Here is an 18331-nt window from a genome sequence, read left to right on the forward strand (position 1 = left end):
CAAACTGTTTGATGGCCAGTTAATCTCCTGAGGCTGCACATGAACTTTTTAAATGAATTTTATTGCCTATTAATTAATCACTCCCAATTATTCGGGCTTAGGCAGCTTTATTTATGTTGTGGTAAACTTTTGTTTAATTAACTCATGGATTTATATTATGTCATTACTTGATAACGTATACCACCACTACTGCTTAAAGTTATCAGTGGAATTGAAAACTGTTAAAACGTCTTTTAAAACGATTTATTTCTGAGCGACACTTTTAGATTACATAGTTATTTAAAAAAATTTAAAAGTCCACTTATATTCTGGACGACTGATTAAAATCATTCTTATATATGGAATTTCGGGATATCAAGACTTGTGTATAAAAAAAGTTTTTAACAATGTCTTAGGAAACAAGTAGAAGAAATGGAAATATGTATTTATGTTTACTTTTCAGATTCTTTTTATCCATTTATCAGATTTAATTTGATTATGTTTAAATTGCCCGCCAAGAAATCAGCGATAATTGGAACAGCGCTGCCACATATATAAAATAACAGTATCGATATATACAAGCCGTGATGTGCGACCTGTCACAATAAAAATATTTTTCCCAAATATCGATTAGTATCGAGACACTAGCTCTCACACATTTCCCATCCCTGCTTGAAACACAAACAAAAATCCCGAGTGGGACATATGTAAATGTATATGGATTACTTTTCAAATCGAGTCCTCGTGTCGATAGCTGTCTTATGATTCTCGGTTTGTTTGTGTAATTAAACTAAATTCGTTGTGCGTATGTAAAAAAAAATATTAAGGTGAGTCTGCACACCCACACAAGCGCGCAAAGCCACTCTCACATACACCCACGCACACAAGTGCAGCAAAAGCCGGCTGTAGGAAACAACAACAAGAACGATAACGATTGTGCATTCTTCGCGCCAATTGAAATTTTTGAATGTTGCAGTGCGTATTCATTGAAGGCGAAAGTCTTGTTTATTTTTGTCTGCTCCTCTTTTTTGGCACGCATCTCGTTGCTATTGATCGATTGGCAATCGATGAACGAAGTGTGCCCCGCATTCTGTATTTTTCTCGCTCTTTTTTTTTATTGGCTTTCTATTTTCCTTGGATGATCTTGGCTGTGCCATGAGTTTTCGAAAATAGCCATCCATTGACACGCCGCCGCGCACACAAACACCGCCCCGAGTGGTGAAGTAATAACCTGAAACACCGTCAATTAAAAAATAGAAAAAATCGGCCACCTTGAACCCATTCGAAAACCCAATTTCGAAATTCGACCAGCACGAGACTGAAATAGTTCTCCCAATTTTTGGGAAATCCGGAGCAGGTGCAGTCTTGCAGGTGTTCACCAATTTGCATCTAAAAATTAGAACATTATTTTTAATTTCTTTACTAAAAAAAACAGTGCTTTAAATCAAACCAATTTACAAAAATGTAATAAATAATATAAGAAAAACAATATTTAAAAAATACAAACTGAGAAATGACCAAATAATAATTCCAACCAAGAAATGTTTAAAGAAATAGGGACAGAAAAACTTATTAAACACCGTTTTAATCACTTGCAGTTATCAAAATCACCTGTGAACTCAATATGGCTCAGATGACCGAGAAGAGGACAACGTCGGCCCGATCGGGAACTGCCGCCAAGGAGAACCACAGCCTGACGGGACGGCAGAACCACCAGAATCACCACAATCAGGGACACCAGCGCAGTGGCAAGGGCATCGAGATACTCGACTTCCACGAGTCCTGGCTGGAGGAGGTGGAGCTGTACAAGGACAAGATGGTCATGTGCAAGAAATTGGCCCACCACAATCACGTGCCCGCCTCGGCGCACCACCTGCAACCGCACCTGGCCGCACCGAATCGAAATCAGGCCCGGCTCATCCAGGCCAGCACTCCACAGCAACGCAGATCAGCCGGTGGAGGATCCGCTGCTGGAGCCACAGCATCCGATTCTGTCTCGGCACGCCACTCGCCGCCTGGCCAAAAGCAAAGATCACCGCCGTCGCCGCGCAAACGGCTGTCGCCCGAGAAGGTGGCGCAGCTGGGAGGAGGAGGTGTCTCCAAGGCAGCCGCGCAGCGCATCATCATCCGGGGATCCCCGGCCAACAGCTCCCCGCCCAAGGTAGCCCCCGCGGCCTCAAATGTTCCCGTCGTGGCCAACAGTGTGCTCCAATCGGAGCCGTACAAGAAAGTCCAGGTAAGCGCGTTTGCATATGATATTTGTTTGTATCCATGTAACCATCGGTGGGAATCACTTTCTGTGTCTTTGTTTATTTATTTATTTAGGGTTACCTCTTTGAAACTATTAGAATTAACGCTTATTTTCTTGCCTTATTTTTCGATGCTTAATAATATAAGATTGTGTGCTATCATAAATTCTAACTTATTCATACAAGTACTAATATTTCATGAAAATATCTGAGTACCCCTCAGATTTATTAATCACATTTCACTATGATATCCTTCCGTATATAAAACCCCGCTAACCTGCATGTCTTAATTTCCTTTGTCCCATCCGCCTGTGCATTCCATGTTACGTGTTACCGCCTCCGCTCCACTAACCAATCAGATGCTATTGAAGCGCGCAAGGGAGGAGGCCTTCGCCAAGCACACGGCGAGCAACTCAGCCGGGAACGGCAACGGCAACGGCTCCAAGCGCTCCAGCCTCAGTCCGCCCATCCAGGCGAAGGTGCCACCGTCGAACATGTCCTGCCCAAGCACCCAAACTCTCAAGCCGTCGCCGCCCAGCAAGATCGTGGTGAACTCGTTCCACGGCAGCAGCATGCTGAGCACGCAGCAGCAGGAGGAGAAGAGCAGACTTCTAACCCAAAACGGGCTGACCAAGTCGGCGGCCACAGCTTTGGAAACGAGTCTCTACGCCTCGCTGTACGCCAATGCGCCGCAGAACAGCCAGCCGCAGTTCCACAGCCCGCGGATTTCCGGCGGAGATCACGTCACATCGTATGTGGGAGTCTCCCTCAACAAGGGAGCAGGTCACGATAACGACCGGAGGCACGAGGACGATCCGTGCGCGGGTAACAATCAACATAGTTGATGTATTCAAAGGGAATCCTCTAATCTTGATTACATTTTCAGCCATCGACGACATCAACTACTACGACGATTCGGACTCGGAGGAGGAGTATGTGGGCACGCCTTTCTTTCTGGAGGAGGACAACACGGAGACGCGCCAAAGCAAGCACACTCGCCTGCTGCCGCAAAAGACGCCATCAAAGGAGTCCGTGCGCACCACAGACTCGGAGGCGTCTGTTTATTTCCGTCCAGAGGCCATCCTATCGCCTAGTCTCTTCCCGCACGTTCCGCCGTACCTGAACTTTACGTCCCACGCGGACAAGGGTCCTGCAATGCCGGCAGCATTGCATCGAGTCCTCAAATGGAAACTCAGCCCCGTGATGCCGAAGATTGTCAAGCGAGTGGTGCTCAATTCGGGCTTCCGCATCATCAAGAGTGCGTCTACGAATGATTACTGTGGCATTAAACACATCTAATTGTTTTAACTTTGTTGCAGACACCACCGACTGGATGGCCGTGTGGGAGAAGCACATGAAGAGTCCCGGCTTCAGGACCATTCGATCGCACCAGAAGTACAATCACATACCCGGCTCGTTCCGAATCGGTAGAAAAGACACCATGTGGCGCAGCATCTACAACAATATGAAGAAATTCGGCAAAAAGGAGTTTGGATTTATGCAGAAGTGAGCATTGCCCAAATACAACTATGAATTTATATTATCTTATCCCATATTTCGTAACAGATCCTACATCATGCCAGACGACCTGGAAAGTCTGCGCCAGGTGTGGCCCAAAAACGCCTCAAAACTGACAAAGTGGATTGTAAAGCCGCCGGCGAGTGCCCGTGGAACGGGCATACGCATTGTGAACAAGTGGAGTCAATTTCCCAAAGATCGTCCCCTGGTGGTCCAAAAGTGAGTCTACAAAACTTTTTCAGCAAAAATCTTCCCTAACAAACTTGTCCCCTTTCAGATACATTGAACGTCCGCTGCTGATCAACGACAATAAGTTCGATATGCGTCTGTATGTGGTACTGACCTCGATTAACCCACTCCGCATCTATATGTACAAGGATGGACTGGCGCGTTTCGCGTCCGTCAAGTACAGCTCGGAGCTGAGCAATCTGGACGAGCGCTGCATGCACCTGACCAACTACAGCATCAACAAGTTCTCGCAGAACTATGCGAAGAACGAGGACTTCAATGCCTGTCAGGGCCACAAGTGGACACTACAATCGCTGTGGTCCTGCCTGGAGAATCGTGGCGTTAACACTAAGCGCCTGTGGGCCACTCTTCGAAATCTGGTCATCAAGGGCATCGTGAGCGGGGAATCGGGTTTGAATCGCATGTACCGCCAGAATGTGAACTTTCGCTACAATTGCTTCGAGCTGTTTGGCTTTGATGTGCTCCTGGATGAGAATCTAGTGCCTTGGCTGCTGGAGATCAATATATCGCCGTCGTTGCACTCGGAACTGCCACTGGATCTGCACGTGAAGGGTCCGCTCATTCAGGCCGTGCTGAATACGGCTCTCTATCAGGTGCCGCCTAAGCTGAACGAACGTCAGCAGGCGGAAATCCTGGAGGAGCTCAATCTGACCGGTCCGTTGTGCCATGACAAACGCATCTTCACCACCTGCCTGACTGCAGAGGAGGTGCGCAAACACAACCAGTACACTAACCGCAGCATCGAATTCCGGGAGGAGTATGTCGATACCATACTGGATAATCTGCTGCCGGATGATGTGCGTTGCCTGATCGTTGCCGAGGACGAGCTGGCCAGGTGTCAGCCGCTGGAACGGATCTTCCCCACCTCCGGCACTCATGTATACCTGCGCTATGTCGAGAATGCCCGTTACTATAATCGCCTGCTGGACGCCTGGGAGACGAAGTACGCGAAGAACCGGGAAATGGGCATTGCCTTGCTGTCGCGGTATTGCCGGGACAAATACCATTTACAGGTGTCGGACGCCGCCATGGAAAAGGTGAACGATCAATTCAATTCAATTGAATTTCCCCTTCCGTACCGCTTCTCTAGTCCATTTTCAAGTCATATTTCTTATCTAGGAACCAAATGTTGCACTTACCGAGATCGATATGCTGCACGTGCGAAAGGATGAGGTCTTGGACGGTGCCACCACGCTGGCCATGCTCAAGCCCGTCAACCAGGAGGGCTGCGAGGTGGTGCCGAGTCCGGATGCCTGCATCGAGATTAAGTCCTGAAACCACCGCCGACGCATTAACCGCACAAAGTCACCATTACTTCTTCCATTTCCGTTTCCGTTCACGGCTCTCAGCAGCGCCGGCATCCCGTTCAAAATTGCTCCGGAATTGTCTCCACTCAATAAATTTTCTTAACTTCGATCGTCTTTATGCTCACAATGTAATAGCCATGCGGCTCATGTCCTGGTTGGTGGAAGCGGCTAGGTTAAAATTGGATCACATGTTATTTCAGTAAACAAAAAACACCGCGGAGTGTGGTAAAAACATATTATCCGTGAAAAAATATAATTTATTTAACTATATTGCGTTTTTTAAAATTTTCTTTAAATTCTTAAAACGGGAGAGATTTTTTTCAATTAAATAGTTCTTATTGGAAATGAAACTTAAATTTTTGAAATTGGCGGGCTTTTGCAGGTGCGATCACAGTGTAATCGATAAATATTGGCGCAGTCTTGAGTATTCAAGCTGCCGATAACGGCTTCACGCCTCCAATTATCGATAAATGTAGTATAATAACAATAAACAACAAAATTCACTGCATTGCGCGGCGCTAAAATAAAAACTAAATTAGCAAACCATGGCTTGGACTGAATTATAAGCCTGGATTGTAACCAAAGGACTGCAATCGGAACAGCTGAGCTGCACAATACGGAAATCATCAATCTAATACAGCGAGCAAAAAAAAGTGGCCCATTGATTTTTCACTAAGCATCTGCTACTTGAAGAAAATTGGGAGCAGCGTTGGAATTTTGGTCTGCCAATCAGCAAAATGAGTGGTAAGAGGCCAGTTCTTCGAAAGACTAAGCATTAACTATAGCTAACTATGCACACGATATGATTGGGGGGTAATCTGTGTGCTGGCTGCATAGGAATTTGCAGTCTGCTTTTGGGGAGTTGGGGTTAATGTTGAGTGTACTCGGCGGGGGCTTCGAGGTCCTGTAAAGGCTGAAAAGGACGCACCTGCGCCCTGACCTCCTCTCCAACTTCTTGAAAAGTCCAGCCCCCCGATGAAGTCATCAATTTTGTAACATGTACACATATACAGTGAAGCTTGCTGTGTGTGTTTCCTAGCTAGTGTTTTTACATAATTATAATTTATAATTAATTCTTCTGATTCTGATAGTGTATTTAAATGGATTTACCTTTAATTAACGTTCTTAAATGCATTAGTAATCTATTGAGCTTTGGTATCCCAAACAGGCGACGAAAGTGGCGAGGAGAAGCACATCCTGAACTTGTCCAAGCAGAAGCTGAAGAAGGTGCCCAAACAGGACGATGCGCACAGCATCCGGCAGCTCATCCTGGATGAGAACGAGCTGCAGAAGATCGACAACATAGACTCGTACCTTAAAATTGAAGCGGTGATATGCGAAATGCTGTTTAATAATAGAAGAAGTTCCTAATTGACTGAAATTCCAACTTATCAGCTCTCCTTGGCTAGGAATCAATTGCTGCGAATGTATGGCGTCTGCCGGCTGCACTGCCTCCGTGAACTGAACCTGTCCTTCAACGGCATACTCTCTATCGAGGGTCTGAAGGAGTGCATCCACTTACGCGTACTGAATGTGGAGGGGAATAACATCAAGACCATCGAGCATCTGAACACGAATGTTAATCTGGAGTGCCTAAATCTGGCAGAGAATAGCATTGGCAGCATTTCGGATATGTCCTATTTGCGCAATCTCAAGGAGTTGTATTTGCACGGAAATCGCTTGACGCATCTGAGGCAGTGCGACAAGTGTTTGCCCACCTCTCTGGAAACCCTTACGTTGGCCAAGAATAGCATCAACGATCTCAACGAGATCTGTACGCTGTCTCATCTGAGCAACTTGCTGAGCATTTCCATTGCGGATAATCCCTGTGTGACCATGACCAACAGTTTGGAGTGAGTTAGCTTAATTAACCTTAAAGGAATTCTTTTCAATTTTTTAATTTTTTTCAGTGGCTTTGACTACCGACCTTTTGTTTTGAACTGGTGCATGAGCCTCAAGTACATCGATGGCTTTGTGGTCGATCCTATTGAGAGTCTTAAGGCGGAATGGCTGTATAGCCAGGGACGTGGTCGCCAATTCCGTGTGGGCGAGCAGTCTGGCTTGGCAAAATACCTGAGTTCTGTGTGCCCGCTGGTGGGCAAGGCGCTGGAAAATGAAAACGATAGGAAGCTCCGCTTGATTCTCAGCAAGGCGCAGCACCATCAGCGGCAGCTGCAGGAAGAGATCATGGATAACGCAAATAGTTCTGCTAGCACCTCGCCCTCATCCCATCGCAAAAAGCCCACGAGTCGCATTCAGTCGCCGAGATGTAAGTTATTAACCTTTTATTTACCCTTTTATATATAACCAATGTTTTTTTATCTTTGATTTGAAGTCTCCCGCTTGAGTGGCCGCCAGGGATCACCGGAGTCCATGGTGAATAGCTATCACGGGAACAGCAGTAATAATAGCATTGTTAGCGACAATGGATCTTCGAATCATTCGCTGCAAATGAGCATTTCGCTGATTGAGAACATTAAGAATGATGGCGAAGGCTTTACGTTAGCCGGCAGCGGAATGTCCAGCAGCGTGACAACCAAGACATACAATTCCACGGAGTCCACGCCACGAAATATAACACCCAATCCCTACAATGGTAAGAAACCATGAAAGATAGGGGAAATGATACCAAAAGTAACAATCAATTCACAGATCAAACGTTCATCAGTCAAACTCCATCTGGGGGTCCATTAGCGGCTGCCTCGAAAATGGTCCCAGTGCCAGAGACTCTGATGAGTCCGGATGTCTGTCCCGCCGCTGTGGCCCAAAGAGTTACGGTTAGCGCTCTAAACCCTCAGCTGCACAAGAACAAGGTCAACAAAAATAAAGGTAGCCAGTAGTTGTTACTCTAGAATTTTAGAACGACACAGGTTACTTATACATATTTATGTTTATTTACCCATTTACTCTAAAGACAACAAACTTAACTTGCCGAGAGTGCGAAGTCCACAGCTAAAGAGGAACCAAAGTCCCACGAGCAGTCCACGAAGGATGGCGACCAAAGGCAGCGGAGACAAAATGCAGCTACAGGAGAAACTGCAGCAATCGGGAACATTGGTCGATAGCGGCGGCTTCAGCACTGACGACGACGGCGAGCAGATCAACATCGAGAAACTAAAGGCAATCAGAAAGATGGCCGCTCAAAAGCAGCAGCAGATGCATCAGGAGCAGCTGAAGCAGCAGGTGGACAACAACCTGAACTGCCAGGATCGGTTGATCGAACACGTCACGGAGTCCTCGGCCGTTACCATCCAAAAGATGTGGCGAGGCTATCACACACGCAAGAAGACTAACAAGGACATTGCCGAACGTTTGCAACGACGACGCACGCAGGAGTATATCGAGTAGGTGTTCTCTCTACTAAGGTGTCCCAGATCACCTTTTTCTAATGGTCTGTCTATATACTTTCTTAGGCAACTCGGTAAAGATATGCTACTTACGAAGGCCCAGCTCGAGAACGAGCGAAAGATTCAGCAGCTGCAGATGCAGGCCATCAATGCGCTGTGGAAAAAGGTGTCCACCATGGAGGTTGATCCCAAGGGAATACCAGCTACTGGGGAACAGGGCGAGGATTCGAATGGCGGAGGGTCTGGCCACCTGAGTCTCGATCAAAATTCAGCCGCCGTGGTAAATGATTTGGCAAAAAGATGCACCATGCTCACCGATCAGGTTCAAATGCTGCAAAGCTCGATTGGAACCATTGTCAACTGCCTCACCATGGTGTGCAATCTGCCACAGGATGCTATTAAGAAACAGGCCGAGATCATTGATTGCAGCTCCACTCAGACGGACCTTATTGCTGTACACACACCTCAAATCGAGGACCTCACCAACTTTCCCTTCACCAAAACAAGGCCCTCAACCTTGGCCCTGGAATCCAAGCATGAAGCTTTGGCTTGCCCCAAAATCGATGAACTGAATGATGTCGACCTGAAGGAGAGCGATGACTCTGCTCATCTCGATAGAGAACCATAAACAAATCGCAGTTAATAAATGAGGAGCATAAACGCTTTAAGGGTCGATCTCAGCGCTTATTTATTCTTTTTGTAGGCTTTTGTGTAGCTTTTGCAAAAATTGTAGATCGGTTACGAGAACTTAGAAGTAGCACTAGCATTCACAGACACATTATTTTGTTACATTCCTGAGATGTAGAGATGGTGAAAGACTAAACAATAGTATGAAAAAAATAGTAAATACAATCTTTTTGTAAAGCACAAAAGGTGTTCTTGATTACGGGAATAACTTTTAAAGATTGCGACTCCATAAAAAAAAAACAGAACTTCACCTTTAACAAACAGTTTTTTTTTTAATTCAGTTTGACAAATTTTTAAATATCCTATCTATGTATTTGTACGTCGTTTAGTCCTCTTCGCTGGATGTTTCCTCATCTTCCTCTTCGTCGGAGGAATCCCGATTTACAGGACGATTGGTATTGGGCAGGAGATCATCCTCGAAATCGGAATCGTCTTTGTTTTGGCTGGTGCCTTCCTCCGGGACAGGTTTTTTAGTGAATTTATCCGGCCAAATGCCAGCTTTTGTGTACTCCTTTATATGTTCGGGGGTGAGTATTTTGCAAATCTCGGCCTTGACTTTATCGCCCTCTTCAATCGGTTCGACCAGCAGATAGTCGCCTCGTTTTACCCACATGCTTTTGCGAAATTTATTGGGCATCGAAACTGAAAGGTTAGAGAGATAAGTGATTCCAGATTAAACTTGCTGTATATAGAATCGAATCTTTAGATGGGATACCCTTGTCTTTCAACTTTGACACAACTATGGTTTGATTTATATACAATATATAAAAAAAATTAAATACATCCGAAAGTTGAATTTTCCCATAAATAATATAATACAGTATATAGAACATAATTGATAAGACGCCTATAAAAGAAGGTTTTTGCACCTTAGAGCTTCAGTACTATCTTGAATCTATTGTCATAAGCAATCGCAATCGCAGCTCAAAAGTGTGCCAAAAATGTTCAAGCTGGGAGTCGTTTGGTTCTGCGTTCTTATTGTTGGCGATCGTATTGGATCTCTGACAGGAAGTCGATTTGATTGGCCGGAAGTGGATGATATACAAGTTCAGACGATTCAGAAGGCTACCGTGGAAACTATCTTGCAGGACATCGAGGAGCGACTGGTCGGGATAGAAAATCGACAGGCAGCCGACCAAAGGCGATTGACAGCCATCAAGGAAACTGTGGCCATCATTAAGAGGTCACAGGCACCAAAGAGCTACCCCTTACACAAACCTACACCTACAATGGAGATCAAGCAGAAGGACTTGGTTGGGTTGCACTATGCAGACTCCGATTCGAAATCAATGAAAATCATCGAATTTAAATAGAAAACTTTCAACAACGGGATTTTCCTCTACTTGATTGTCCACTCACCCAGGAAGCTCTCCTCCACGGTCTCCACCTCGTGGAGATTGTTTCCCCGGCTGCTGATGACCCGTGCGATTTGCTGTGTTTCCGTGGGCAGGGCGTAGTCGTCCTCCATCATCTCCTTCATGAGGTGCTTGCGACGACTGATACTCGGGTGGGATCGGTGCATTGTGGGGGTTTTAATAAAATATCTGATTCGAATTGCAATTAAGAAATTCCTTCAACTGTTGTCTTGTTTTGTGTACAATCAGCTGTTGGGCTAGTGATGTGAAACAGCACAGGTCGTGGTACTATCGATCGAAATGTTTAGCGATGAGTCTGCGACCGATTCCGCATAACACTGAAAAACAGTGCTGCACAATTATTCGCAGAATTTGCAATCGCGCCAAAAATTTTAAATTGTAACCGTCGCGATACGATTTGCACTAAAAGAAGACGCTTTAGCAAGAGCACAATACTGAGCATAGTTGATAAGACACCTATAAAAGAAGGCTTTTGCGCCTTAGAGCTTCAGTACTATCTTGAAACTATTGTCACTAGCAATCGCAGGCGCAGCTCAAAAGTGTGCCAAATATGTTTAAGTTGGGAGTCGTTTTGTTCTGCGTTCTTATTGTTGGCGATCATTTTGGATCTCTGACAGGAAATGCCATTCCTCTGGTTACTACAGATCAGATACAAGTTCAGCTGACTGCTCTGCAGGATTCCTTGAAAACTATCTCGGAGGACATCAAGGAGAGACTGGTCCGGTTAGAACGTGGTCAGGCAGCGATCAGGGAAACTGTAAACAGCATTAAAAGCTCACAGGAACCAAAGAAGATTTCTATTGAGCCTTTCGAAGTGCCCGACTTAGACCAGGGTATCAGTCCAGGATTCGATCTCGGTTCTCTTTTTAACACTCGGAAACGAAATGGATCAAAACCCATTTAAATAAAACAAGTTCCTCGACTATTGGATACCCATGGATACTCAGGTAGTGGTAGTGCTTAAGAGAAATTGTAACATTTTCTGGAATATCGGTAGTAATTGCAAAAGAAAATAATAAAAGAAGATTTCATTGTTTAGCTAAGTGATTTCGTTGCAAGTGAGAGCTCTAGTCTGACCCAGAAACTTCAAATTCTAGCTTTTGTTTACTCCTTTATATGTTCGGAGTGAGTATTTTGCAAACCTCGGCTTTGACCTCATGGAGCCCTCTTCAATAAGCTAATAGCCTCATTTTACGCACATGCTCGTGCTAAATTTGGTGGGCGCAGAAATTAAGAGGTTAGAAAGATTAATGTCTCAAGATTATATGTATATAGAATACAATCTTTAGATGGAATTTCCTTGTCTTTCTTCAAAACTATGGTTTTATTTACAGACACAAGTGTCAAAGGTACTGAACATAGTTGATAAGACGCCTATAAAAGAAGGTTTTTGCACCTTAGAGCTTTAGTACTATTTTGAATCTATTATCACTAGCAATTGCCAAATATGTTCAAGTTGGGAGTCGTTTTGTTCTGCGTTCTTATTGTTGGCGATCATATTGGATCTTTGACAGGAAATCCAATTTCTCTGGGCTCTACATATGAGGTTCAAGTTCAGCTGCATGATTATTTGGAAACTATTTCGGAGAGACTGGCCAAGATAGAACATAATCAGGCAGTGATCAAGGAAACTATAAACAGCATTAAAAGCTCAGAGGAAACAAAGAACATCCCTATTGAGTCTATAAAAACGGCCGAATTAGAAATGGATGAGATTATAAAACAGTTGTTTACTATATCGACTACATCAGGTAGTGGAAGTGCTAACGAGAAATAAAATGAAAAAAAAATAAAAATTTGGGCGTGTTATTTTGGGGCTGTTGGTGGGCGTCGGAGTGAGCGTGGCAAAAAGTCTTTTTGCTAATCAATAGAAATTTACAAAACATAAAATAAAAAATACAAAAATTTCAAAATATTTTTCTAAATGATACTTGTTAACAAATCTAGTATACCCGTTTATTCTACGAGTAACGGGCATAAAAACGTTTTTTATAATATACCAGTGCTTCATATTGCTTGCATACTAGTCATACCCAATCTGATTCCAATCAGTAGCACTGAAACAGAGAATCAGGAACTCTGTATCTCACAAGAAAGCCTCGTCTTGTTCAGAATGCAGGACGACTTAAGCCTAAAACGAAAAGCTCAAAAAAAACGAAAAGCTAATGGCTAAAAAGAAAGATTCTGACGATTGTTTACTCTACGAGAAACGGGTATAAAAACTTTCAACCGTGTGATTCCCTCTACTTAATTCTCCGCTCACTCAGGAAACTCTCCTCCACGGTCTCCACCTTGTGGAGACTGTTTTTGCGGCTAGTGCTATCGATAGGAATGTTTAGCGATAAGTCTACGAGCGATTCCGCGTTACACTGAAAAACAGTGCTGTACAATTATTCGCTGAGTTAGCAATTTCATTTTAAAATAAAGTGCCAAAAGTTTGTAAATTATATCCGTCGCGAAACGATTTGCACTAAATGAAGTGCACTTCCCGCGCTCTAGCAAGAGCGCAACGACAAAAGCAAGAGCACAATTTATTTGTAGAGCCACAACGCGTGTATTTAAAGTGTTTATACAATTTTGTAACTTAACAATTAGTGGAGCATACATCCATATAACGGGAAATTTGCTGAGCAATCGTGTAATAAAAAGCAACTAGAAATACAAAATATATTTAATCGAAACAACTAGTTTTTGCTGCGCCTCATCAGCATGCGCTCCTTGAGGGAAATCCGTCCGGACTTTTCCACCTTGGTGGAAACGTTGCGACGCGACTCAATTTGGGCCTGCTTCGATTTCTTCATTCTGAAAATGTGTAAACACCGACGTAAATCATGTAAGTCATGTAAATTATAGTAAGTAGTAGTAGCATTATGCCATTGCTTACAATTCATTCAAGAGACTGGTTATCTCCTTCTTCCAAATATCCTTGAAATCATTGGTGAAATTCGTCCAGTACTCGAAGAACTGGTCCGGCGTACACTGGGCCAAAATTAGGGTGCAGGCTTTGGGTGAGAAGTGATAGAAGCGCATGGTCTCCAGGAAGAGCTCGCGGCATTCCTCGAGAGATTGATGAAGCTTCGCCATGGACTTGTCCGCCCCCTCCACGAATTCCTCCATTTTGGACTTGAATGGCTCCATGATCTCCGGACGGGAGGCGGCCAACACTTTGGCCGTAGTCCTCTTGCAACCTGAAGGGGGATTTCATGGATTAGTTATGTGATTTCGTTGCAAATGAGAACTCTAGACTGACCCAGAAACTTCTTGTTGAGATCGGAGATCTGCTGCTGCACCTCCTCGAAATCCATTTGTGCGGCTCGTTCGACGTCCGCTGGTTCTGGAATTGGCAATCGGATTTCCAGCGGATGCACTCCCTCCTTTCTCCGCTGCGCAATGTAGGTGCGAACAATGAAGTGGAGCAAGGTGGTGTGCGATTCCTTGGACTTGACGTCCTTAAGCTTGCCTAGAATATCCAGATTGAAGCCATCTGCTTGTCCCCGCTGTCGATTGCCTCCGTTCATATAGTTGCCCAGGGTTAGGATAATGGAGAAGACCAGCTTCAAATCCTCACTTTCGATCAATTGCTGCGAAAGCTGGGAAACGGTTTCCAGCTTTCGAACCAACAGAGTTACAGACTCCTCGAATTCCGCCTGGAAGACAATGCAGGATATCCTCTCGCTGGCCATGGAAATCAAAGATATGTCCAGGAGGAACTGTTCGGGATGATCGAGCGGAATCTCTCCGCCGGCTGCCTCCTTGATCCTCTGCAGCTCATCCTCTGTCGCCTGAATGTTACTCATGTGCTGCAGTGCCTCCAAACTGACCACCGATGTGTCTATGTGATATATAGCATGCTCGATTTCGCTGGACGGCACATGCAGACTTCGCCAGATAATGCCCACATTTCGGGACCTCTCGGGATCGAGAACCTTGATCGACTTGGCCCGCTTGACCTTCAGTTCCTTCGGCTTGCTAACGGGCGCAATTGCTTGGCGGGAAAAGAGCTCCGTAAACTCATCGATATTATCCAGTGGCGTTTCCTCGATCTCCGTCCAGATCTCCTTGGTGGCCGCCGCAGTGGGCGGGGCATCTGCACCACTAGCAGCCGGTGGTTCATCGGGTGAGCTCCCGCTGTTCTCCGTGCTGTCCGTGGAATTGGCCACCGATGGGGGGCGTGGCACAGGCGGGGCACTCGTCACTATCCGCGTCCAATATAATGGACGCATCGGCTTCGGCGGGTTAACTGCACTCTTGCGCATGGCTGAAATAATATGAGTTATTTTATATATATTCGTAGTATTATTTTTAGGTGCTCTTACTATTTGTGCGCTGAAACCAATTGCCCTCGGCGGGATCGGGCAGTGGAGCGGGTGAGATCGGCGTCTTAGAGGGTGATGCACTCATGGGCGGTGGTGGAGGCGGTATTGCGCCGCCTCCTTCAGGTGCAGGCGCAGGTGGTGGCGGTGGCGGGGCGCTACCACTGCCCGGAGGAGGGGGTGGCGGAGGTGGTGGTGCTCCATAGTTGGCCAGTGGCGGCGGAGGCGGTGGTGGTGGTGGAGCGGGTGCAACAAAAGCGGGCGGCGGCGGTGGTGGTGGCGGTGGAGGCGGGGCAGAGGCATGTGGCTTTTCCTCATTGTCCTTTGCACTTTCGTTATCGGAAATTTTCGTCGTGGATTGCCCGCACTTGCAGGTGCCCACGCAATCCTCGCTTTCCGTTTGAGTTTCCGCATCCGTTAAACTCTTCACAGCGCCCTCCACTCCGGACTTGTTGTATTCATAAACTGTCGCCTCACTGGCATTCAGCAGTTCCGTGAGATTCACACATCGCTTCGATGGACGCCGTGGTGGTTCATCCACACTGCTCAGCAGCTCATTGACCACCGCATGAACTTCGGCCAGCGTTGAGCAGTTGAGCAGACGCTTCTTGAGGATCTGTTGCAGGGTTTTCTGATTGTCCGAGGTGGTTGTGGATGCAGTGGCAAGGGTTGCCAAAGAACCTGCCATCGCACCACCACCCATGGACGCCAGGGAACCGGACTCCAGCGCTCGAATTCCGGATGGTGTGCTGGAGAATGGCCATGCCGCCACTTTGTCCAGTTTTCCGGGGGTCAGGGGCAATGAGGTTGTCGGCTGCTCCGTGTGCGTCCATTGGTACATTTCATAAGGCTGGAGATTGAAAAAAGAAGCTAATATTAATATTAAGCAACTCAAATAGCAACCTTTTTATTTTGACAATATCAATTTGATTGTGTACTTTAATATGAAGCATTTTACACTATGTATTCCCCACATATACATCCAATAATTTCTAATTGCCAGTCAAGCGGGATGGAAAATAAAAGAAAGAGACGGCTGGAAGCACGGCGAAAGAGACGGCAAGTGGTCTCGAGTGTGCGACAAGCGAGAAAACTTAAAAGCACCTAAGTTGGCCTAAGTTCGCTTTATTTTCTGTCATGCTTCTGCATTTTCTCTACATGCAAGACTCCTTAGATTTTGATTGTGACTTTTCAGTCCCATTGCGGGAATCGTCTTTTCTTGTTGTCAAGTCTTCAAGCAAAATAGCGCAGGAACATAAGGAACTTACATTTGCAAACATTATACGAACCACTTGTGCAATGTTTGTAAAGTAAATATAGGTTAAGAGCATTTTAAAATAATCTACTACTTATATTTTAAGGGTTTCTCAGAATAACTATCAATACTATGCAAAACAAGTTCAATTAATATAGCAATTTAATTATGCTTAAGCAGAATCATAGATACGCACTCACACTTGCAGGCTCTCACGCTAATCAATCAAAGATCTGAGAACTTGACAAATGCAAATGAAGTGCAACATCCTGTCCCGACACTACATCCGATATACCCTGTAAGCAGTTTATCCATAAGGAGTGGGTGGGACCGAGTCAAGTTTATCGCACTTTGCACCATTTGTGGCCAAGTGTTTGCCAGCGATTTGCATGTTGTTTGCACATTTTAAAGAACCAAGCCACCAACCAAGCAACTGGAGTGCAAGCCCACATCCCTAAAACTAAAAAAATGGATAAAAACCAAAACCTAACCATAAGAAGCCACATAAAGGTGAGGATAAGTACGCAAAGTGCAGAGTGCACGGGATATTTTTTGTATTAGTTGACCGAAAACTAGAAAATTGTTTTGGTTGTCGCATATTCCCAGGTGACCCAATAACTAAAAGATTTGCTCTGTTTGCCACATGAAATAGGCTACAAAACCATGCTTGTATGCTAAGGTTTGAAGAGGATTACACAGAATAACAATAAAAAGTTATTTACTTGGTTTAACCACTTAATAAGAGATTATAACACAATTTCGGCATGTGATACAGTTCGGTTGTTTCCCAATTCCCACTTAATTACCAACAACATCATCATCAACGATTCTATGCACCCTAATCCCATCAGCCACTGATGTGTATATATACACATGTTATATATAGATATATCTAATATATATATATATGTATATATAAACAATCCAACACGCGTACGCACACTGGCAAACTAACAAACCAATAGACACAAGCTCTCAGTAGTTACATTGCACATTCAAATCCAGTTTGCTCATTTCTGCATCAAAGTTTGGTTTGTTCCGGCTGAACCTAAAGAATAATACCAGTCGATTGGAATGGGAAAAACTTTCGACTGCGAGCAATAAAAACGCACAAACTTTCAATGAGCTGCAGCAACAATAGGAAAACAGAAGGGACTGTGGCACAACAAAAAAAAATGTATCTAAGGGTACAGTAATCATAGAGAAATGAAAATATCCACAAAGTTCAGAAACATTTATAAAGGATTACGAAACTATTTAAAAATAAATGTAAATGCATAAAGCATTCGATTTGGAATCAAAGTCTGTGATCCAAGAACGTTATAATTTATGTTTACAAGTTTCTAAGACCACATAGCGATAATCTACTGTACAACTAAAGTTAAAGTCGAACATCGAACCTTTGACACAGCCTTTTCCCCTCTTTTGCTCCCTGGTGAGCTGGCCTATTGCCCAAAAAGTTCGAACAAATTCCAGAGACATCGGAGACGTCGTTGGACATACAAATATACTGATATATAAATATATCTAGTTGGCAGCCAGTTGAAAAAATTCGTGATATCATAATCTTGAGCTCAAGTATCATCACATAGAAAATCACTTAACGGTGTCGTCTGCCGCCCTCATCATCCCCGGTTTTTCCCGCCCACATTTTTGGCTATATGTGTTTGTGCTATCTTGTGTTTGGGCCTCTCAGGGATTTGAGGTTAAGCTGCTGTGGCTAAAACTTTTGGCCTAAACTAATTTGAGGGCTATATCTAGTGCTTCATTATTTGCGGTGGCTTTTGGTTGTTGTACGTTCTTGGTTCGTTCTTAGTTGTTCGCCGGTTGTTGTAGTTGTTGTCGTTGTTTCTGTTGTTTCTGTTGTTCCTGCTGTCGCCTGTCTAATAACACTTAACTGGGTCTCGGTTTACAGCCCTCGAAATGGAAATGGGGCCAGCTTCTTGGGCCTCTTTTTACTGGGCAATTAAAGCCTTCCGCCTTTTTCCCAAACTGCTTGTTTATTTAGCTTTCTGGTCAAGAGCAGTGCTAAATGCTAAATGGTAAATGGT

The 18331-nt window shown here is 44.7% G+C and overlaps 4 protein-coding genes across 14 annotated transcripts in view; 2 read left to right on the top strand and 2 right to left on the bottom strand.

Moving 5' to 3' along the window:
• The first annotated feature begins 661 nt into the window (after positions 1 to 661).
• Positions 662 to 5411, top strand: LOC6526780 (tubulin polyglutamylase TTLL4). The gene is made up of 8 exons (XM_002087847.4): positions 662 to 806; positions 1578 to 2215; positions 2588 to 3053; positions 3115 to 3486; positions 3548 to 3734; positions 3795 to 3965; positions 4024 to 5032; positions 5115 to 5411. The coding sequence occupies exons 2-8, from the start codon at positions 1604 to 1606 to the stop codon at positions 5268 to 5270; spliced, it is 2973 nt and encodes a 990-aa protein (XP_002087883.1). The 5' UTR covers positions 662 to 806; positions 1578 to 1603; the 3' UTR covers positions 5271 to 5411.
• Positions 5412 to 5778: 367 nt separating this feature from the next.
• Positions 5779 to 9516, top strand: LOC6526781 (centrosomal protein of 97 kDa). Its single transcript, XM_002087848.4, has 8 exons — positions 5779 to 6046; positions 6471 to 6631; positions 6698 to 7155; positions 7213 to 7571; positions 7638 to 7898; positions 7955 to 8131; positions 8217 to 8646; positions 8716 to 9516. The coding sequence occupies exons 1-8, from the start codon at positions 6040 to 6042 to the stop codon at positions 9275 to 9277; spliced, it is 2415 nt and encodes an 804-aa protein (XP_002087884.1). The 5' UTR covers positions 5779 to 6039; the 3' UTR covers positions 9278 to 9516.
• LOC6526782 (probable RNA-binding protein EIF1AD) lies at positions 9313 to 10962 on the bottom strand. Of its 2 annotated transcripts, XR_005560355.1 has the most exons (3): positions 10696 to 10962; positions 9607 to 9978; positions 9313 to 9549 (listed from the first exon to the last, which is right to left on the bottom strand). XR_005560355.1 is itself a non-coding variant. In XM_002087849.3 (2 exons), the coding sequence occupies exons 1-2, from the start codon at positions 10856 to 10858 to the stop codon at positions 9662 to 9664; spliced, it is 480 nt and encodes a 159-aa protein (XP_002087885.1). In that variant the 5' UTR covers positions 10859 to 10962; the 3' UTR covers positions 9313 to 9661. The 2 variants fall into 2 exon arrangements, 1 of the variants encoding a protein (XP_002087885.1); XM_002087849.3 differs by having other exon boundaries at positions 9313 to 9978.
• A 2280-nt stretch (positions 10963 to 13242) lies between these two features.
• The window catches only part of LOC6526783 (protein cappuccino), a 30251-nt gene continuing 25162 nt past the window's right edge, over positions 13243 to 18331 (bottom strand). For all 10 annotated transcript variants that reach the window (XM_039371410.1, XM_039371409.1, XM_002087850.3 and 7 more), the window contains 4 exons: positions 15029 to 15875; positions 13963 to 14970; positions 13597 to 13900; positions 13243 to 13514 (listed from right to left, as the gene is read on the bottom strand). In XM_039371410.1, coding sequence (XP_039227344.1) covers positions 13397 to 13514; positions 13597 to 13900; positions 13963 to 14970; positions 15029 to 15875 — 2277 coding nt within the window. In that variant the 3' untranslated portion in view covers positions 13243 to 13396. The remainder of the gene's footprint in view (positions 13515 to 13596; positions 13901 to 13962; positions 14971 to 15028; positions 15876 to 18331) is intronic.

The sequence above is a fragment of the Drosophila yakuba genome, chromosome 2L (genome assembly GCF_016746365.2).
Source record: "Drosophila yakuba strain Tai18E2 chromosome 2L, Prin_Dyak_Tai18E2_2.1, whole genome shotgun sequence".
Taxonomy (NCBI): Eukaryota; Metazoa; Arthropoda; class Insecta; order Diptera; family Drosophilidae; genus Drosophila; species Drosophila yakuba.